Raw genomic sequence first — 20,598 nt, forward strand, 5'->3', positions numbered from 1 at the left:
CAAGTCTTGATCTCAAGGGATCGAGCCCAGTGTGGGGCTCTGCACTGACAGGGCGAAGCCTGCTTGGAATTCCCTCTGTGTCTCTATCCCTGCCCTCCGCCCCCACCCCTGCTCCAGATAGATCGATAGATATGGCACCTGGGTGGCTCACTTAGTTAAGCAACTCTTGATTACAACTCAGGTCATAATCTCACGGTTCGTCACTTTGAGCCCCGTGTCGGGCTCTTTGCTGGTAGCATGGAACCTGCTTGGGATTCTCTGTGTCTCCCTCTCTCTCTGTCCCTCCCATACGAGTGTGCTCTCTCTCTCTCTTTCTCTCACTCACTCACTCTTGCTCCTCATCTCTCAAATGTTAAAAAAAAAAAAAACAGAACCCTAGGCTTTTATTCTTGTTTTGCCATGCTTTATTCGTTTATTCATGCTTTATTTCTGTTTTTTGTTTGTTTGTTTGTTTTTTGTTTTTAAGAGAACATGTGCACACACACGAGCCGGGGAAGGGGCCAAAAGGGGGATGGGGAGAGAATCTCACGCATGCTCCATGCTCGGCACAGAGCCTGACGCGGGGCTTGATCCACGACCTGTTCCGAAATCAGGTGTTGGCCGCTCAACTGACTGAGCCATCCAGGTACCCCCAGCATGGGTTTTTGAAAGCAGCTGACCTTTACCAGACCTGTCCAAGGCACCTGCTCTGCTTTTCATGAGGGGAGGAGTGAGCCAAACAAAAACAAACCAAAAACACAAAATGAACTCTTCTTAGCTGTAGTTCACCAGTGTCTGTAATAGTGAATTAAATGTCACGGTTAGAGGTCCTGATACAGTCGGCAGAAATGGTCACGGGAGCAGGCACTGCTGGCTTTGGACGTCACACGAGTGGTAAATGAGGAACAAAGCCGCCCGGTCACGGCCAACGTCCTCTGTGCCGCGAGCGTCCAGTCCGCCTGGTGTTCCGGAAGGAACAGGGAGCCTCCGTATCCCGGAAGCGGTTAAGACTGGGGAGCAAGCATTGTGTTGTGTCTTTATTTTTGGTTTTCTGTTGCGTCCCTTCCCTAGCGGCTGATAGTGTGCCTGGAGGAATCTCTCTACATACACAACATCCGGGACATGAAGGTACTGCACACAATCAGGGAGACCCCTCCGAACCCTGCAGGTAAACGAGTTGCGGGAAGAAAGTGTCATTGCCTGATTCTGCCTCTCACTTATTTTGATTTTATTTTAGAGAGAGTGTGTGTGCACGTGGGGGTGGGGGGGCGGGTGGTGGGCAGAGGAAAAGAGGGAGAGACTCCTAAGCCGGCTCCGCGCTCAGTGCCGAGTCCCGTGCGGGACTTGATCCCACAACCCTGGGATCACGACCTGAGCCGAAATCAAGAGTCGGACGCCCAACCAGCTGAGCCACCCAAGTGCCCTTGGTTCTGCCTTTTAAAGATTAGCCATTTTGTCCATATAGCTTCTACCCGGGTAGACCGCTTTGGAAAGTAGTGATCTTAAACCAAGCTGCTTTCCCTCTGCTGCTGGGCTTGTGACCACGTAAACCATTGGTTTCGTCGGCTTCCAGTTCTGAGGTTACTGATTGGTTTCAAGCAAAGGCCTGCAGTCTGTTTTTATAATCTTGTCACTGAAGGAGGTGGTTGGGGCTGTGGTGCTAGAAGCAAGCCCGCTCGGCAGCCGCCAGGGCTGGCTCAGGGTCCCCTTTGCTGTCTGCGTTCTTTGTTACGTAAATGCCAGCTTCTGTCTAACAGCGGAACAGAAAACCCTCTCGTCCTAACTCTCCTGGGCCTCCGTGTGTTTCCACAGGCTTGTGTGCGTTGTCGATAAACAACGACAACTGTTACTTGGCGTACCCGGGCAGTGCGACCATCGGAGAGGTGCAGGTCTTCGACACCATCAACTTGGTGAGGCTCCTTTTGTGCTGGGGTCACTCGCTCGAACGTCCTCGTCCCCGAACCGGGTGCCGGGGAGCCTTCAGCCTCCTCGTTTCTGTGGCTCGGCCCTGCGGTTTCACTGCCGCCTTCCTGGGGGCACAGCATGTCCGGGTGACCTCTCCCTGCAGATGGATCCCCGTGGTCACGCCCGCAGTGCTGAGCTCGGGCAGACTGGCCTCTGGAAGGGCCGGAGGGAACTGTAGCCACTTCGCGGACGGCCTGCTTGGAGCAGCCTTGCCTCGGGCCCCACCCCCAGTAAATCAGGTGGACATGGCCTTGGTGTCAGCTGGCGTGGTGTCGGAGGCCCAGCCAGTCAGCGCTTCAGCCTCGTGACGGGGGGCGGCGGGGAGTGTGGTCTCGCCGCGTGGCGGCCACGGCACGTCGGTCTTGCCTTCCAGAGAGCTGCGAACATGATCCCGGCTCACGACAGTCCTTTGGCGGCGCTCGCATTCGACGCCAGTGGAACCAAGCTGGCCACCGCCTCGGAGAAGGTACGTCTGCCGCGTGGCCCGATGGGAACCCGGTCTGGGGGCTTTGGCACACTTTCTCAGTTCCGCTCACACAGTCAAGCGACCAGATGGGTTTCTGGGTCGACCGGCTCCCAGACCAGCACGGACAGCGGCCCCCGCGGCGGCCGTGGGACGAGCCACCCGGACTGCGGTGGGAGCGTGTGGGCGACACGCCCCATGTCCTCCTCTGAGACGGTGCTGGCGGGCGCGGTGCCAGGGAACTCGAATGGCAGTGAGGAGTGGACGTGGTTCCGCCCAGGGCGGGTCTGAACACATTTCGGTGCACGCTCTTTCCTTTCCTTCTGTGTCTGCTCACTTAAGACAGTGACCGTGCCGAATGTATCACCTGCATCCTCTTTCGCCCTGCGTGTGTCGTATTTCGCAGAGTTAAAAACCCTTCTAACGGCCATACGGCACTTGGTTGTGCTTTACCGAGACGTCACCCTGTGGGGACATTTATGTTCTTCCTACTGTTTAGATTGGAATGATCACATTTGGAATATAGATAATAGTGTGTCTTACATACAGGTCTTTTTTGTGCCTCTCGGTTCACTTAAGAGATTCCAATGAGCAGACTTTCTGGGTTCAAAGGATGTGGTTGTTGTAAGGTTCTCCCCACACAGCACAGGGCGACTCCCTTCCACTTGGACCTCTTCTCCCCCCCCCCCCCCCCCTTCTTGACACCGGAGGGGCGTCACTGTCTTCCCAGCTTGGCTGCTACATCTTGTTCCTTTACAGCTCCTCTGGTCTCCTTAATCTCGTTCTCCTCTGTTCCGGCTTCTTCTGTGCAGTTCCCTGCTGCCTAGCTGTGCTTTGATGCTTGCTCACCGACAACCTAGGTAGCCTGCCTCCTGTCTCCTCTCCCCTTGAGCCAGCCAACCACGTAAGATTTGAGAAAAGTCCGCTTGAACTCTGCCGCAAGGGTCCCCCAGTTTCAGTAACAACAGCGCTGCCATCTGTGGTTCCCTTAGTCACCGAGGACACAGGTCTTTTATGTTCATGACCCCATCCCATCCCCCAGCAAGGTACACATATTCTCATTTCATATCGAGGGTTCAGAGAGATTAATCATTTGCTCGGAATCACCAAGCTGGGTGGCAGCAGAGGTTTGGACTCCAAGCCTGGCTTTGCTTTTAAACACCACTGGACGATTGCGTCGTCGCCTTGTTCGCTTCTAGGGCAGTGGCGGTGAGCTTCTGTCACCCCTTGGGTAATAAAGTCTCGTCTCCGTAGTTCTTATCGGGTCAGAGAAGCACCCTAAAGCATTTTGTGGAGCCTCAAGGCCGGTAAAAACAGAACTGGAGCTTTCTGGACAATGAAGAGCAATCTTCTGATTTGCTTTTAGCCCGAATACTCTTGGTGCGTGGGGTTAGCCCTTGGCGGCATCCCGTCCTGCGGGGCGCTCGGCCGTGTCCAGCTATATGCTTGATCCTGCATTCAGTGGGCACAGTGAGGCTCCTTACCGGCTCACCGTTAATTAGTATTACGCAATAGGTATGCCATTAAAATAAATTTCTACATCCGAAAATTTAGACTACAGAGGACAAAACCTTTGCTGTGGTTGTTGTTGTAGATGAGTGTGCTATTTTATCCTTTTCAAGTCTCAAGAATGGCAAACTCATCTGGTATCTTTTTATCCAGAGAGAATCACTATATTTAAAGAACGTTTTCCAGAAGGAAACGATTCCTGGTGTTCTGTAATTAGGTTGCTTATAGCTTATTTATTTATTTATTTTTACTATTCATAAACACGTCAGATATCCTAGAATGGTTTTCACACTGAAGAGTTTGAACCTCCCAAAACGCATTTGGTGTCAGGTGACCCTCTGACTAATTCTTCCTGCCCCCGCACGTTTGAGATACTACCTGTTTTCAGGTTTTCCTGGGAGTCTCTTCCCTGTGTGTTTTATGACCGTAGCTTGTTAGTATTCTTTTAACATCTGGATGTCAAAAGCACCACTCGTGCTCACTCTCTTGGATGTTCTGTCTTACTCTCTCAGATGTTCAAGTCCTGCCCTTCCAGGCACACGTCCCCGTTCTCCAGGGCAGCGGCAGGAAACTGGCATCTTGAGAATGGCTCATCCCCACACGGGGAAGTAGGGCCGCTCACTGCTCGCTCATACGCTCCTTTGTCTGAGTCATATGGGTTCTCTTAGTGTTGGTCCTACCGTGTATAAGTTGAGACTTACTGGTTTTTAGGCCATTAAGTAGCATTTCCAGCCAGTGGTTCCCTTGATCAGTAACTCAACCTGAAGCAGCAAGAGAGGCTTCCGGGTGGGGGGTTGGGGGGGGGGGGCGGTCCTTGAACCTCTCAGACCACCGAGTGAGGTGATGCTTCCTGATGTGCAGCAGGGTCGGCTCGTAAGAGTTTAAACTTCACGCCACGTAGAAGGACCAGAACTGTTGCACACTTGACTCCAAGGGTATCGGGGTTTAGAGCAAGCAGGGAGTTACAGCGGCCGCATTTGAAGAGAAGCGTAAACGTTGAGTACGCAGTAGAAGCGGGAAGTGTTCCCGTGGGCAGAGTGGGGTGCTGCTGGCGTGCAGGGGGCGTGTGGAAGCTGCTGGTGAGTGGCGCCCCTTGTGTTTCCTTCACAGTCTGATGTGAAGGAGACAGAAGGCTGGGCTCACTCGGTTAAAATCCCTTTTTCTTTCCTTTTTCACCTGTCACAGGGGACCGTGATTAGGGTGTTTTCCATTCCAGAGGGACAGAAACTCTTTGAGTTCCGCAGAGGAGTTAAGAGGTAAGATACAGAAGTCCCAGAACTGGTTTTGGAGTTGACATTTGGATTTCGGGTGTGTGTTCTCTGGATCGAGTGGAAACTTAAAGCAGCCCTGAGAGCCCCATTTCGACGCACAAGTGTTTCTCAACCCAGCCAGACGGTCAGAGGGGACTTGGGGGTCGTCCTGACGGGTAGAGGAGCACGTTTATAACGCCAGCTGGCTTTCTTCTGTCTGCCACCCCCCCAGAACGGAGGGCAATGGCCAGGCAGCCCAAGAATGAGGAGGAAGCGGCCTGACTGGACCCCTTGGAGCCATGTGGCTTCCTCGGCCTGCTCTGAGGTGGCAGGCCCGTGAGTTCCTGACCTGCTCATCACGCTCCTGTCCTGCTCCTCTACTCAGAAAACCCCTCAGCGTTTGGTGCTCCCTCCACTAATCTCCCTGTCCGTCTGCACACCTTGCTGGGTCTGTACTTGGCACCCCCTGGGTCCTCTTCCACAGGACTGGCTCTAGGGCTCTGGTCCCTGTCCTGAAGGGGCCACCGATAGTGCCCACCCCAGGGCGGGAACTGGGCCGGGAGGTTTTCCAGAACCTGCAGCTGTTGGCCACCCCCACTTCTGGGAACCTTGCGTCGTGCATCAGCACTCCCTCTCATCCCTGGGGTCCTTCCCAGAGACGGCACACGCGTGCTTTAGGGTCCCGTCTCCAAAGCCAGATGCCTCAGTCCCTCCCCATTACTGCTTCCTAGGTTTCTTGCCTTTTTTCTCTTGGTTTTCCTTACATTCACCTTTCTCGATTTTTCTACTGCTACTGCTTCTCCATTTCCTCTCCCTGTGTCTCACTTCTGCCCTGGAGCCTCTCCTCCTGTGCTGTGCGGCCCCACAGGTTCCCACAGGCTCCTAAACCGGGTTGTCTGTGTGCTGGTGGGTCCACCTGTGTGTGTGGCCCAGGCTGCTCTCCTGACACGCACCTGTATTTCTCCTGCCTGCTGGATGCTGGGGCCCCCGGTGACCCACCAGAAGGTGCCCCCCATCTGCCCTTCATCGCTCACGTGCCTGATCTTGGTGAACACCGCCACCATCGACCTGGTGCCTGGGTCAGAGGGGCTCCACACTGGCTCCTTTCTCCCATTCAGTCAGGTGGCAGGGGTGTCGGCACCCTGGGTCAGTCCCACCAACCCCCTTTCCCTTCCGCCTCTGCCCTCCCAGTTCGAATCACCGCCGTCTGACCTCTTGTGTGCCTCGGTCTCTGTCGTCGGCCCCTTCGGTCCATTCTTCAGACTGTGGCCCAGGTTGCTCTTTGAGGGTGTCAGTGTCAGTAAAGCACACGCCCGTTGGGGGAGTTCCAGGCGTGCCTCCTGCCGGCAGGGCCGACCGCAGACCCCCCCAGCCGTGGTGCGTGAGGCCTGCCGTTCCCTGCCTTTCCAGCTCGGCTGCCCTGGCCCCGTGACTCCCAGCTCCGGCCACACTGAACGCCCGCTCCTCAGAGGGAACTCTCTGCACCGGGTCTCGCCTGTGCGGTCTCCTGTGCTGGGTGTCAGTCTGTGACCCGGCCGACTGCTGACCCTCGCGTGGCAACAACCTTTCCCTCCACGGGTCTCTAGCGCCGCCCACTCGTTCTTTCCGGCTCTCCTTTCTTGCGGCAGATTACTGTCCGCGAACTCGGCTCACCGAAGCTCCGTGAAAGCAAGAGCCCTTCCTGATTTCCCCGCTTCATCCCCGGAGCTTGGCCCGACACCGGCACTGCATAGGCACCCGTTACACACGTACTGACCTGACGGGGCAGACGCATCTTGTACTTCTAAGTATCAGGAGCAAGTGCAGGTTCATTTGAGGCTTTGGGATTTTTACAGCGGTTTTTAAGATAAACTGGAGAGTCTGAGCGTGTTGAAAGTTCTGCTTTCCTCTTAGATACCACCAAGGTTGCCAGTCTGCCTTGCGTGTTAAGAATTGCGAGGATTTGAATTATTGGACTTTGTTTTATTAACCTGAGTGCTGTAAATCCTGCCTGATTCAGCTAAAACTGGTTTAGTGAAGCCCTAAATCCCTTTGTTATTTGGAATTTCAAAGAAAATTAGCCAGCAGTATGGTAAAGAATTGCTCTTAATTTATTATCTTTAAAACATTTTTTCTTCAGAAAAATTTTTGAAAAAGCGTCTGGAGAGGAATAAGAAAGATGTCCGTAGACTCAAGTATGCCAATTCCGAGAACTTTTCTTCTCTGACTTTAAAGTCCCTGGAGAAAGGTTGCTAATCGCCCCTTGGAGGTTTGCGGGCGACCGCGTCACTCAGGCCTCTTTTGCTCACCCGCAGGTGTGTGAGCATCTGCTCCTTGGCCTTCAGCATGGACAGCCTGTTCCTGTCCGCGTCCAGCAACACTGAGACTGTGCACATCTTCAAACTTGAGACTGTGAAAGAAAAGTGAGTTGAGTTGCAGAGACATGTTTGTTTAAAAAAAAAAAAAAAATACAAAGCACTTTTTCCACTGACTGGGTGGAAATTCCAGCACGGATGTTGTCCTGCCTTTAGACATTTTTGCCAGTAAACACCCCGGAGCTGCCTCTCGTGTAAGTGTCACCAGATGTGGGCTCAGCGGTGAAATGACTTCCCTGAAAGATGAGGCAGTGAGGCAGGACAGGAGGTTGGGGGACGGGGGTGGTGTGAAGAGGGACGTCCTGGGGTCTGTGCACATGTCCCCTCGTTCCACTGCCTTTACCCACACAAGACGTGGGAGTGCGTGCTGGCTCCAGCCTGCCCACAGGTGGTTTCTGCATTTAAAGCAATTGATTGAAATTCCGCGTTACTCTGACGGGTGTGCGCAGCGAAGGAGAGGTTCTTTTCTTAACTTTTAAAAAGACACCCACAAGGTTGAGTGTTGTTAGTTCACGTGCTGTCTTACTCAAAGGAATATTTACGATAAGTTAACAAATACATCCACGTGAACAACAACAAAATCGGGCTCTGGGGAAAAAATTGAGATGTGTGCTCATGAGGTTTCCATAGACTTCCTGTTGAAAAGTTCTGGGGCGGAGGGCGGGTCATGAATCTGGCCCCGTGCATTTTCACTTCTGCTGCAAAGTGGGGAGCCTGCCCGTCTGCCGCCGTCTGGTGTGGCCCCCTGGGGGGAGCAAGGCTCTTCTAGGTTCTGAAACCTGACAGGCCTCCTCTGACCCTTCTCAGGAGATGCGCCCACAGCGTCCCCAGTCTCTTGAGACTTCGTCGTTCTCTACGCCCCTTTTTCCCGAGGTGTGGGGAACCCCTCTTCCAGTTTCAGGGCTGATACTTGCTTCTGTGAGTGGGACCTGGTCATTGTCCTGGCGGAGAGTCCGCCTTTGTGTATCTGATAATGGTTCTTCCTTCTAGACCTCAGGAGGAGCCCACCACCTGGACCGGGTACTTCGGGAAAGTGCTCATGGCGTCCACCAGCTACTTGCCCTCCCAAGTAACAGAAATGTTCAACCAGGGCAGAGCCTTTGCCACAGTCCGCCTGCCTTTCTGTGGCCACAAGAACATCTGCTCACTGGCCACGTGAGTAGGGACAGGGGTCACCTCTCTCTCTCCTGCCAGGGTACATCCAGTCAGGAGCCTGGTCTCGGATCACTGCAGACGGTGGAGGTGTGGCCCCGTTAAGTTGCTCCCGGCCCGGGAACAGCCCGGAACTTAGGCCTTTGCAAAGCTTGGTCGAGAGTTAAGTGGAAGCTGAGGGAACCCCCAAGTGCCTCTTCACTGTTACCGGACTGAAATGCTTCCCCTGCGTTGTTCTGATCCAAAAATTCTTCCTCTTTCTGTTTCTGTTGGGAATATTGGTCGTGTTACTAAAGAAACTGCCTAAATCTGAACTATAGGAGGCCGCCAATAGTTAACCTCTTGGGACCTACAGAACCTGCAGTGTGACCTAGTCTAGGGCTGTCTGTGTCGCTCTGGAGTGGGGCTTCAGAATGCACAAGGCGCCTGGTGTGAGCTTCGTCGGATTGTCCAGAGTGTAGCCACGCAGGGAGATACTGTCTTGAAAATTCCGCGATAGCACGTCTTCGTGATTCCGTGCACGTAACAAACGTTACTTGACCTCCTCTTTGTCCAACTAACGTAGTTGAAATATCTACGCTTAGCATTCAGAGAAGCCATGGAAGTGGTTTTGTTCCCAGCTCTTCTGTGGGCTTGGGTGTCGATTCGCACGAAGTGCACCCGCAGCCCCCATGCTGTGGCCTCAGGCGGCGGGCGGGCGGCATCTCTCTTCTCACCAGTGGAGCGCACGAAACTAACTCTGCTCCTTTGGGGTGGGGGGTGAGAGGCCTTCCTGGCTGTGCCACAGGCGAGGCTCCTGGTTTACCAAGAATGTTGTATGAAAGCGGAGGTCCTAGAATCGGGCTCCTTCTGATTCTTCCTAGAATTCAGAAGATTCCCCGGCTACTGGTGGGAGCTTCCGACGGGTACTTGTACATGTACAACCTGGACCCCCAGGAGGGAGGCGAGTGCACCCTGATGAAGCAGCACAAGTAAGTGGGCCTCAGCCGGCCAGCACCGCCAGCGCGGGTACTGTGATGTCAGGCACCCCCCCCCCCCCCCCACCGCCGTGCGTTTGCCCGGTTCCCCAAAAGCCAGTGAGTGACACGGACGGGCATGTGCCCGCGGGGCTGGCCTGTGCCGCTGAGGAGACTCCCTTGCGCAGACAGAACTGGGTGAGGGCGCGGGCCCCGGCTCTCGGCGCTGCTCTGCTGGTGGCCCAGTGCGGTGACTACGTAGAGATCGGACAGGCGGCCGGCGCTGTGCTCGTCCATCCCCAGGCCGGGCCGGGCCAACTGAGGCGGGAACTTAGCCTTTTCCAGGAAAGGGATGACGCTCTTGGTGTCGTCCACGGTACACTGAGCGTTCTTGGAGAGCCTGCTGCCTCAACGTGGGACACAGGTGTTCTCTTCGAAAAGAAGAAATTCATATTTGTTCATTGGGAAGAGTGCAGTTTGCTGTTGCTTTTGCTTTTTTTGAATTGCGCAGGAATTCCCCTACCAATACTATAATACTGTAACGTTATAACTGGGGTCTTTTTTTTTACAGCAGATTCTACTTATGATTCTCAGTCTTAAAAATGGGAGGTTATCTCAGTGGGTATAACTTTCACCAGATTTCCCAGGTAGAAATCTTGGTGAGAAGTCCGAGTGAACACAGGGAATGAGCTTCTAGTCAGCACAGTGGAGGGAGCGCACACGTGTGTCCATTTTGGGTGAGCCTGTTGGGTTTTCTGGGCACTTCTGGCCCCACAGGCCCACGGGGCTGAGTTGTCAGGATCCCTGACGGCCTCGCCGTCTGTTTTCCTCCCTCCCTCCAGGTTGGACGGCAGCATGGAGGCCACCAATGAAATCTTGGACTCGGCCTCTCACGACTGCCCCCTAGTGACGCAGACCTACGGCACGGCTGTCGCCACAGGTACTCACGTGCCTTCGTCTCCGACCAGACTTGGTAAGGGCTGTGCCACAGGCACGGAGGTAGATGTGTGCGGCCCGTGCTGCTGCCCTCCCCCCCCCCCCCCCCCGCCCTTTCCCCTGGGCCGGGACAGGCGGTGCCCTGAGGCAAGCTGTTGGCAAGGGGGGGGGTTCGAGGCTGAACTACTTGTATCCGTTTTCGAAGGAGTAGTCATGATGGCTCAGGCTGCTTTGGGTGCGTGTGGATTGTTCCTGTCTTGCTGCTAAAATATCACCCTCAATTTTGACGTTGCCAAGGGGGCGCCCTTGGTCCTGTGTGATCGCTCACCGGGCGAGCGTGCGGCACCCCCTTGGCACTGGGAGGCACTGGGAGGCACTGGGGCCCTGGGAGGATGGGATTGTAGGCCTGCCTTCGGGGCCCCTCCTGCTGCGGGACAGACACAGGGGAGGCCATGCAGGCGTCCACCCCACCCCCCACCCCCAAAGCCACCTTGACCTCAGGGGGGCGATCTTGTCATTTTGCTCCCACGGGAGACTGTAGGTGTCACCATTCCTCTGTGCGGTGAAGCGGCCCTTTCTGTTGGGTAAGGCCCTGGGTGTCTGGTGACGAGCACCCCGCATCACCAGTTCGAGAACTGTTCCCACTCTGTCTGTAGAGGAAAATTTGCGGCCTGGCTGTCGGGAAGCCCCGTTTACTGTGTAGCCATCTCGTTTGACGTTTAGGAATTTTGGAAAATACCTGATTCACCTGGGGCTGCCCAAGGCCGCGAAAGGCTTGTAGTCAGAGAGGGAGGACAGTTCAGACTTAGTGTGCGCCGCGGCCTGTAAACACGCCGACGGCCGTGTCCCCGCGCGGCCTCCGTGGCCGCTGGCTGCCGCCGTCCTGCCTTGCAGCCCCTGAGCGTGGCCGCGCTGTCTCTTTGCAGCCTACGCCGACGAGCTGGGAGCCGCGGGCGGCGCGTGTCTGGAGGAGGAGGCCAGCGCCCTGCGGCTGGAGGAAGACAGCGAGCACCCCCCTATGATTCTTCGGACGGACTGAACTTGACCTGTGAACTCTGACCCCTGAAGCAGAGGACACTGGCTTGACAGAGGACTTTGTGTTATGCTGCTATGAACTTTGACCTGAGTTGGGGAGAGGACGGCAGAGACTTCAAAAGAAAAAAAAAAAAAAGATTGTAGCCGTAGCGTCATTCCATACTGTCGAGAAATACATTGTTTTCACTTCAGTGGCTTTTAATCCCACTTAGGAATCTTAGCTTTTCGTTTGTTTTCTCTTTTTGCCAAAATTAACTGTTCGGTGGAGCCCTTGAAACCTCCTTGCTTTGCATGCATTAATGTGCCAAGCCAGCAGAGGACAGGAGAGCTAGAAGCCACTTTACGACGCCCGCAGTTGTCTGGTTTTTAAAATCTGTATATAGTGAGGAGCGTCTTCGGGGGACGGCAGCATCGCGCAGTGGTTGTGGGTGTCCAGGCGGACCTGCTCGGCGGGTCCAAGAGCCCTCTGTGGGCTCGCCAGGCTGGGGCGTCAGCCGTGGGGAGGAGTGCTCACTCCCCGGAGCCCCTCCCGGGCCCTTTTCCCCGTTTTATTTTGTTAATTAAATTCTTTCCAGATTGGATTACTCTGGGAATTCTTGCTTGTTGGACTTTTATTTTGTTTCTGGCCTTATTTTCCACGTGGGTATTGGAGGAGAGCGATTCTTTCTGGCATTAAAAACCGTGTATTCGGACAGCGCGTGAACTTGAAAGAGCACCCGGGAAGGCCAGCGCCGAGGAAAGTGGTCTGGTTTGTGTGATTAAATTATCTGGTCTTTAATTTTCCTGTTGAATAACTGTGTGGGGGGTTTGTTTGTTTTTAGGGAATTTAGTAGCGGCTCCCTGGACCCACAGAGCACAGAATTACAGCGTGGTGGCTACCCGAGTTGTCCTCTGACCTTGAGCCCCGCTGACTGTCAGGGGCTCTCCTCACCTGCGTCAGAAGTGGTAGAGAGAGCTAGAAACGGGGAGGTTGGCTCTGAGCGCCTGCCTTCCAGTGTGATACGTGCCTTTTCCATTTAGTCTTAAGGAATTGTCCGGCAGAGTGACGCGGGGCTGTGGTCACGGGTCCCAGTGTTTGCCCAGCTTCCCTTTTCGTTTTCACAGCCTGAAACAACCGCAGATACCTCAAACTCTGCATTCCAAACCAAGACATCTAGCAGGTAAAGTTTTGAGGCCGTTCAAACGGAGTTAGCGGCATAAAGGATCGTGGTGGATTCTGTGGAATGGTGACAGTTAAGGATAGAAGTGAAAAAGCAAAAATGTGTCTGCCCTCCCTTTTCCCTTTGTCGGGCATTTGAACCAAGGCGGGAGAGGGGCAGAGGCATCTGCTCCGGGTTGTATTTGTCTGGTCTCGGCAGTCGTGCGGCCTGGATGGAGAAGGGAGAGAGGCACCTGCTCCAAGTGCCTGCGGCTGTGTGCCCGGAGGTTCAGGTAGAAAGCCTAGGTGCAGGGGGCACCCAGAGTAAGCTCTGACTGTGGCAGAAATCTCCAGAAACGCCGGTTGTGGCAACGAGTGGACGTGCCGTATTAGTCGAAGGTGAGGGCAGAATATACTCTACTTTCCTCTGGAGGCTGGAGGCGGGCACGCCTGCCAGCGTGACTCGCAGTCACGGGGGCGATAGGGTGTGCGTCTGCTGAGGCCCCGCGCAGGACACGGCCTGCCCGAGTCAGACCCGGAAGGCCCACTCGCTGTTGCCTCTGGAGCAAGGCCTTGCACTCCATGTCTTTGGTGGTGCCTTTGGCCAGGGTGAGTGTTCACGGGAAAACTAGTGTCAGAGGCTGCGTAGCGGACGTGGGGCCCTCACGGTCTCCTGACTACCAAAGAGAGAACTGCCTTTCCTGTTGTGTGTTCAGTATTGCCGAGCTGGGTACCTTTGCGTCGGCCTGCACGCTTGTGGCGACGTGAGGAGTCACGTCTGCTCTGTGGTTCCTCCTGGCCAGGAGTGCGTGGCTTTGTCTGTCTTTGGGATTGGTGGCCCTGTCAGCCGCCATCTCCTCGATGGTGGGACGGACGCTTAGAAAAGGTGGCCTGAGTGGCTGTGACTGTCACTGCCTGCCCTGTCCCAAGGGGCAACGACAGGGCTGGCCAGGTGCTTCTTTGTGCCTGGGCATCAGCAGGCTGGAGGCGCATGCGGGGGGCGCTGGAGAGGACAAATCTGGGAGAAGCCGCTGAGATGCACATTAGCAGGACTCTTGCTGCCGCACCCGAGGCTTAAACAAGACGGGACCCCAGCCGAACCAGACGGGGCACTGACGTGCTGAACTCCAAGCCGTACGTAGATAGTAACTTTATTATGTCCTCGCTTTCCGAACTTCCGAAAGAATCACGGGGTAGGAAACAAAACCTGGAAGCCTGCTTCGTAGAGCGGTGTGGACTGGGACCAAACCCTTTGTGTTTCCTAAAGCAGCGGAAGCCACAGTCAGGTGGAAGCTGGAGCCGAAGACGCCTGCGGCAGCCCCCGATCCTGGCACCGTACTGTCAGCTGGCCTGGGTGGGCCTGGGGCCTCGGTCTCCTCCTGTCCCTGCCCCGAGGGGCCACTGCCTAAACGGGACATGCATGCTGCAAATGCCCGGTTAACCTTTGAAACAGAAATTCGTCTGACCAAATGCAACCGATGGTTCTTCTTCGGTTCTCGTTTGAATACTGAGCCGGTGGGAAAGGTGAAACGAGCACAGTGTGAGTATAAGGCCCAGTCAAGGTCACGCGGCTCCCTGTCGTCCCTGCCTTTCCCACTCCCAGATTCCAGGACCCTGAGCAGCTGCGGGAGTGGGTCTTGGGCAGGAGGGTTGCTGGGGGAGACTCCACAGTCACCCCAGAGCAGACTGCCTTCTGCCGGCACAGGCCACAAGCTCGTGCCTCGTCTGTCCCACTCCCCTGCAGCCGCCGCCCCCCCCCCCCGCCGCTCGCCAAGGAGGGGCTCCTGGGCACTGCCTACTCAGATCCATTTGGGGAGCCATGGGGAAGATGGTGAGTCACGTACAGAAAAGACTAGATGTGCTCAGGTCACAGGCCAGTCAGTGGTGGGAGCTGAGTTCCGGGCTCATTCCCGCTGTCGTCCGAGGTTTTGTGCGGCCGTCTGCGGGGTGTGCGTGGGCCATGCTGGTTTGGTTTTGTTTGTCCCCTGCCCTATGTGTCTGTAGGTCCTGTCTTGTGCATGCGGGGAATGACAGGAGCCCTCGGCTAACATGCGTGTATGACTCTGTAGCTAGTGCAGCTGAAAATCCAAATATGTTACTTTACAAGTGTACTTAATTCTTAAACTGACGGTGGACGGGCGGAAAGGTTTTGGATCGGGTTCTGTGGTGTCAGACGAAAAAGAGTGCGTTCAAGCCATTGGTATTCTGTGTGGGAGGAGCGCTTTCTATAGAATTCTCTTTTGTGAATGACTGCTTTCTTACTGAGAACGTACAATGACAGCTCATTGCCAAGCCGGTCTCACTGATGTATATTTGGGCTCCTACCAGGTCCTGACCCTTGGCCCGTATTGTACCTTTTCATTCTGTGGATTTTGTGAAGCACAAAAAAAATTGGATTTTGAGGCGTGGCCAACCCTTCTTATCCTTCCCCGATATCTGACCAGGAAAGTCTTTAATTTGGAAAAATTAAATCTTTTTAAAGCTCAGAATTTAAAGGAACTGTTTCGATTCCTCACTCCTATGTTGTATCATTCTTTACTGAGTTGTAATTTCTGTTCCTTCTTACATTTCCTTTGTAGGTGAAGCTGTTGTATGTGCTGCCGTGTATATGGGTGGGGGGGGAGGGAGGGAGGGAGGGTGTGTGTGTGTGTGTGTGTGTGTGTGTGTGTGTGTGTGTGTGTGTGGTGCACGTGCGCATGAGGGGGCCGAGGGGGAAAGGTGTGCGTGTGCGCACGCACACACCGTGGGGAAACGTGCTTACCGATTCCACATCCGAGCGGATGGCCCCTTGCTGTTAGCGTTTATAACTGCATTAAGAAATTAGAAGCTGCGATGTCCTTTTCTTCGCGGCCTCGTTGCCGCCTCACAGGCCCTCCATCTCATCTGTCTCGTGTTTCAATGCACTGTCCTTCTGCCTCGAGCACTTGGGCAGAATATCAGAGTCCTGAAGCCCAAGTGACATCTCATAAAGGTTTTCCTCTGGAGCTGATTCCTGTCCTCTGTGGAACAGACGACACGCTCCTGTCCACTAGTGTTCTCGGCCTCATCTGCCAGATGTTCCCAGGATGCCGCCCCTCGCGGGCTGGGCAGGGTTGAGCAGGTGCGTGCGCTCGCCCCGCCCCCGAGGCCGTGGGGTTCTGTCTGGGGAGGAGGCTGTAGCGGGAGGAGCTCCGCCCGCACCCCTGCCTGGGCCCCGCTGTCACCGGGGCGCAGCGCTAGTCTGGAGGCTTCTGTTGGCAGCGCCTTCTCCTGGGCACCGGTTTGCTGTGTCACAGACCTCCCTCCAGGCTGGAGGACTTGTTCCTTTTTACGTCGAAGGCGGAGACATGTCTAATGTCCTGAAAAGGCGTGCCGGGACCCCAGCAGGTGAGATTCTGAGGGGGCGACTGCCCAAAGCCGTGGGGGCCGCGTCCCTGCTGGGACCGCACGCCGTCGGTCTGGCAGCCGCCGTCCTGTGTGAGGGCGCTGACACAGCAGTTCGGTTTGCGGGGAGGCACACGAGACCCCGTGAGTCTTTGCACGTGCCCACGGTCGTCGTGTTTTTTTTTTTTACAGAGAACATTTGTAATTTTTTTTTCCTCCTGTACTTATTTCAGCGGATTGACACAAAGATGTATCTTTAGAAGCGTCTGGGCCTTTTGTCTCAAGGGAGCGTGAGGCGGGGTGGCTGGGGCAGAGCGCTGGGGCTCTTTGCTGCCCCTTTTCTCCCCGGAGGACACCCCTTGACCTTCCCCAGTCTAGTCGGAGTCTGTCGGGCCCAGGACACGAGCGGGCTCAGACATGTCCACGCGGCGGGAACGCCGAGATGGGCGTCGCGCAAAGGCACGCGGGTCCTGTAGGGATTGAAGCGCTTGAAACAAGAAGGCAGGGTGCATATTAAATGGGGAACGTTACAAACTCCAACCACCTTTTCAAATGATGCCCTTGGGATGCCCTGTTCAAACCAGCTTTCCAGAGAGCCAGCCCCAGAACAAGCTCTTAAGTAAGATAAAGTGAGTTTCTAAAAAGAAGCCCTTAGAAGTCTCGCCCTGCCTGCCCTGGTCACCACTGCAGTACCTGTAGTAATGGGGGATAATGATGTTAGGTGGCTTCTAAATGGAGCGCTCCCTTCCATTTACACGACTTCCCAGCTGCGGCCGGTCACCGGCTCCCCCCGGGCTGGTCATGCTCATCGCATAGCCTCTCGGGGAAGGAAATGCCAGGCCACGTTGGCTGTGTCACTAGCTGGGCTCTTCAGAGGGAACGGGGTTTGGGAGGTCATAGGGACAGACCACACGGGGCTCTGTCGCTGCCGGCCGTGCGCTCCAAGGGGACCTGCCTCCTCATCCGTTCCGTCCGCGCGGTTGTGACAGGCGGGACCACGCCGTCATTAACTTGCTGGATTTGAACTTAAAGGTAGCTACCCTGTTGTGCCTCTGGGGCTTAGACCTTCCGGCTTACTCTGTTAACGCTCACCGATTGCCGTGGCGGGTGAGAGCCACGGTTGCTGGGCTCCTCTCTGAATAAAAAATGGAAATAAAACATGGTCTGTTTGCGATTACGCTCCAGCAGCAGACTGTTTGGAATCCCTCGAGGTAAGGTTTTCATAATGGGGTGGACGGCTGTCCCGCCTCACCCGGACATGCCACCTCGCCCTGACACTGTGGGTCCCTCTCCTCGGCCCTTCAGTGAGATTGGGCCACTCTCCCAGCCGCCCCACAGCGCGTGACACGTGGGGAGCAGGCCCACAGAGGGGGCCCTCGGCCGTCTTCCTCTTTGTCTTAGCTGCGGGGCCGTGCAGGCATCTGTGCGGTGCGGGCCTAGAGGCCCCGTTTCCTGGGCGCTGCACGCAGGAGGCCTGCGGGCCAGTGTGGGAGGGGGAGCTCCCTCTGCCTCCTGCCTGGGAAGCAGGCGTGCGGTGGTCCTGGCACACGGGGGTGGGGTCCTCCTGGTTGGAGCCCCTCCCACCCGCTCTGTGTTCAACATAAACATTGGTAACGGTTTTCTGATCGTAAACGCAGAGGGTCTGTGCGGACAATTCCGAAAAAAATAGGGATGGATAAAGAGGACCGAGGCCACCTCCACCCCTACCCTGAGCTGATGCAGGGTTAACGTTTTGGTGTGTTTCCTTCCAGCTGCTTTTCTGACGGCATTTTATAAGTTGATCTCTTTACATGATTACGTAGCTCTGCCGCGACATCGTGTTCTCCCTCAACTATTAACGGAGGTCTTATCTTTCCAGTCCCCACACTGGAATCTGCTCTCTAACAAAGGATTTGTGTGTGGGGCACAGAGGCCGCCGGAGCAAAGGTTTAGGGTCGCAGCCAGAAGACGGCCAGGAAGTGTCGGACGGCAGGGGCGTGACGTTGCGTGCGTGCGTGGCGCGTGTGTGTCTCGCAGTTCAGGAGGCAGGGTTTCCCAGACCCAGGGGCTGACGGGTTCTGTGTCTGGAGGGAGCTGCTTCCTGGCTCACAGACCACGTCTTCTCACTGCGGCCTCGCAAGGCAGGACGGGCAAGGGAGCTCCGCGGGTGTCTCTTTTATAAGAACACTAATCCCATTCGCGAGGGCTGCACCCCAAAGTTAGGATCTGACCTATGGATTTGGGGCACATTCAGCCTACAGCAGGGGAAAAGTCACCTCCGATGTCCCAGCCACCAGGACTCTCTTCCGGGTTCCCGTGGGCAGCCGGATGTGACGTCAGGCAGGTCCTCAGGCCTGGCGGGAGGTCTCCCCTCCCTGGGCACCCCTGCTGCACACCCACAGCCCCCTCCTCCCGGGTGACCTCACTTGCAGCCTGCAACTTCCTCGAATACGGAGCATTTCACTTAGGATCCATGAAGACTCGACAGACCCATGAATGGAGGAAGGAATGAAAAGACTTTTTGTTGGGTTTTATAGACAGCCCCACTGTCCCAGAGGATATATTTAGAAGAGGACATCTACGTACATTTTTCTCTTGGCTTTTCAGGAAATTCCCACGTGTCATCGTGGCCGTGTAGTTTTCCGTTGTGTGGAAGTGACATTGACATCACTTGTTTACACGTACTTCTCTTGCTGGACGTGTGGGTCTTACTGGACGTCTCCAGGTTGGGGCTGTCCGAACATCGTCGCTACAAACATTCTCGTATACGTATTTGGGGACACTCCTGTGGGGTTATTCCCTAGGAGTGGGGTGGCCGGAGCATGAGGTATACCAATGTGCAGCCTCAGAAGATGGCACCAGCCTTCCAAGATGGTTATGGCGGAACAGAGATCCTGCTGCAGAGCACATCAGCCACAACTCGGCTTGAAACATTTGTTCATCACGACTGCAATCTGGCTGGACCCAGCTGCTCTCCATCAGCTCGAACCCCCAAAAGGCCTCTGTACTCACGTGGCTGGAGTTGTCACCAGCTGCGCGGGCAGCCGCGTCCCCACGTGGCTGCTTGGGCTTCCTTGCAGCATGGTGGCTTGCTGGCGGTCAGACCTCTTACACGGTGGCCGACTTGCAAAGAGTGAACGTGGAGGCTGCCGGCTTTCTTTTCAAAATAAAAACTGGTATGCTGTGCTGTTGACTTCGTTCCTTTGACCCAGACGAGTCAGAAGATCAGGGCAGGTCTAAGGGAGGGGGAGACCAGCTCTACCTCTGCATGTGGAACAGTGGGAAGAGAGGGGGGACAGCCATCCTCGGAGACTGCCCGAGATTGTACCGGTTTTCACTTCCACTGGCAGCCTGTGAGCATTTCAGTCAGTTCACGCCGTCCCCAGCCCCATGGGACACTGAATGTCTTTTTTTTCCAACTTGTGTCGTTAAAGTTTTGTCTATTTTTAAGAGGCGGGGCGGTGGGGGGAGTGGTGGCGCGGGGAGAGGAAGAGCAAGGACCCCCAGCGCAGAGCCTGATGCTGGGCTTGAACCCACGAACCACGAGATCATGACCTGAGCCAAAATCAAGAGCCGGACACACCCAACCGACGGAGCCACCCAGGTGCCCCTGCATTTGTGTCTTTAAAACCAAGGGAAAGGGCGCTCCCAGCACCTCGTGTCCAAAAGGATGCACCAGCTCCACGGCAGGAGAGCTGAACTGGGGGCCCTGCGGGCGGTGGAGAGGCTGCTGGCCCGATGCCCAGGCCCGGTCCCTCCACTGCCTGAGAAACCCAGAGCTCCGCAGTGTGCGTGGGGGGCTGCCTTCTGGGGGGTTTCTATTTGCATAAGCCGGGGGAGAGCTTGGCTGCCAAAGAGCTCTGAGCAGAGGTTCGCAATAGCCACACAAATGCTGGAGGCGCTTAAAATAAAACCTGGTAAAGAAACAGGCCAGTTAAGAGAAGATGTGATTACCCAGCTGTCATTTCAAACTGTTCAGCCCTCAAATCCTCTGCAGTGTTTGCCTGACTTTATGTTTCAACTGATCGTTGGATAGATACAGTATTCACTTTTCAAAGGAGACACCCGGGAGCCCACGGGGGAGGCAGGCAGGCACCGTGGTTTCTGCTCCATAAACGGAAGGATTGCCATGGGAGTCTGTGTGGGTTGGTAGGGAAACGTGGAGGGTTTTAGCAACAGGAATGAACCTGGCGGACACAGAACCACCCCCACTCCAGCTATAAATGCTCCAAAGAAAGACGGAGAAATCCCCAGGTTGAGAAACAAAAAGCAAACCGGTGAGCTCAGGCTCACGGCCCAGGTGCCTGGCGTGGGGACCCCAGATCCAGACGGCAGCCTCGGGTGGGACCCTGAATCTGAGATGGCATCAGGACAGAGACGTTTCAAACATAAGTCACAGAAGAGCTGCCCAGTGAAAAGGGACAGGATGGCCCTGGCCACCAGCCCTGAAGGAGACCCAGGACACTTGCCGAGCTCAGGGCCCAGGAGGGGCGTGGAGAGGGCTTGGGGGATGGGAACA

At 55.4% G+C, this 20,598-nt stretch overlaps 1 protein-coding gene across 1 annotated transcript in view; it reads left to right on the top strand.

The window, feature by feature from the left end:
* Positions 1-12,192, top strand: part of WIPI2 (WD repeat domain, phosphoinositide interacting 2) — a 38,950-nt gene extending 26,758 nt beyond the window's left edge. Inside the window, exons 4-12 of the mRNA XM_086692242.1 lie at positions 1,051-1,147; positions 1,792-1,889; positions 2,318-2,410; positions 5,102-5,172; positions 7,461-7,568; positions 8,511-8,675; positions 9,536-9,643; positions 10,471-10,601; positions 11,491-12,192. Of these exons, the coding sequence (XP_086548368.1) occupies positions 1,051-1,147; positions 1,792-1,889; positions 2,318-2,410; positions 5,102-5,172; positions 7,461-7,568; positions 8,511-8,675; positions 9,536-9,643; positions 10,471-10,601; positions 11,491-11,603 (984 nt within the window). The 3' untranslated portion in view covers positions 11,604-12,192. The remainder of the gene's footprint in view (positions 1-1,050; positions 1,148-1,791; positions 1,890-2,317; positions 2,411-5,101; positions 5,173-7,460; positions 7,569-8,510; positions 8,676-9,535; positions 9,644-10,470; positions 10,602-11,490) is intronic.
* Positions 12,193-20,598: the final 8,406 nt, after the last annotated feature.

The sequence above is a fragment of the Puma concolor genome, chromosome E3 (assembly GCF_028749965.1).
Source record: "Puma concolor isolate L17-30 chromosome E3, mPumCon1.1.hap2, whole genome shotgun sequence".
Taxonomy (NCBI): Eukaryota; Metazoa; Chordata; class Mammalia; order Carnivora; family Felidae; genus Puma; species Puma concolor.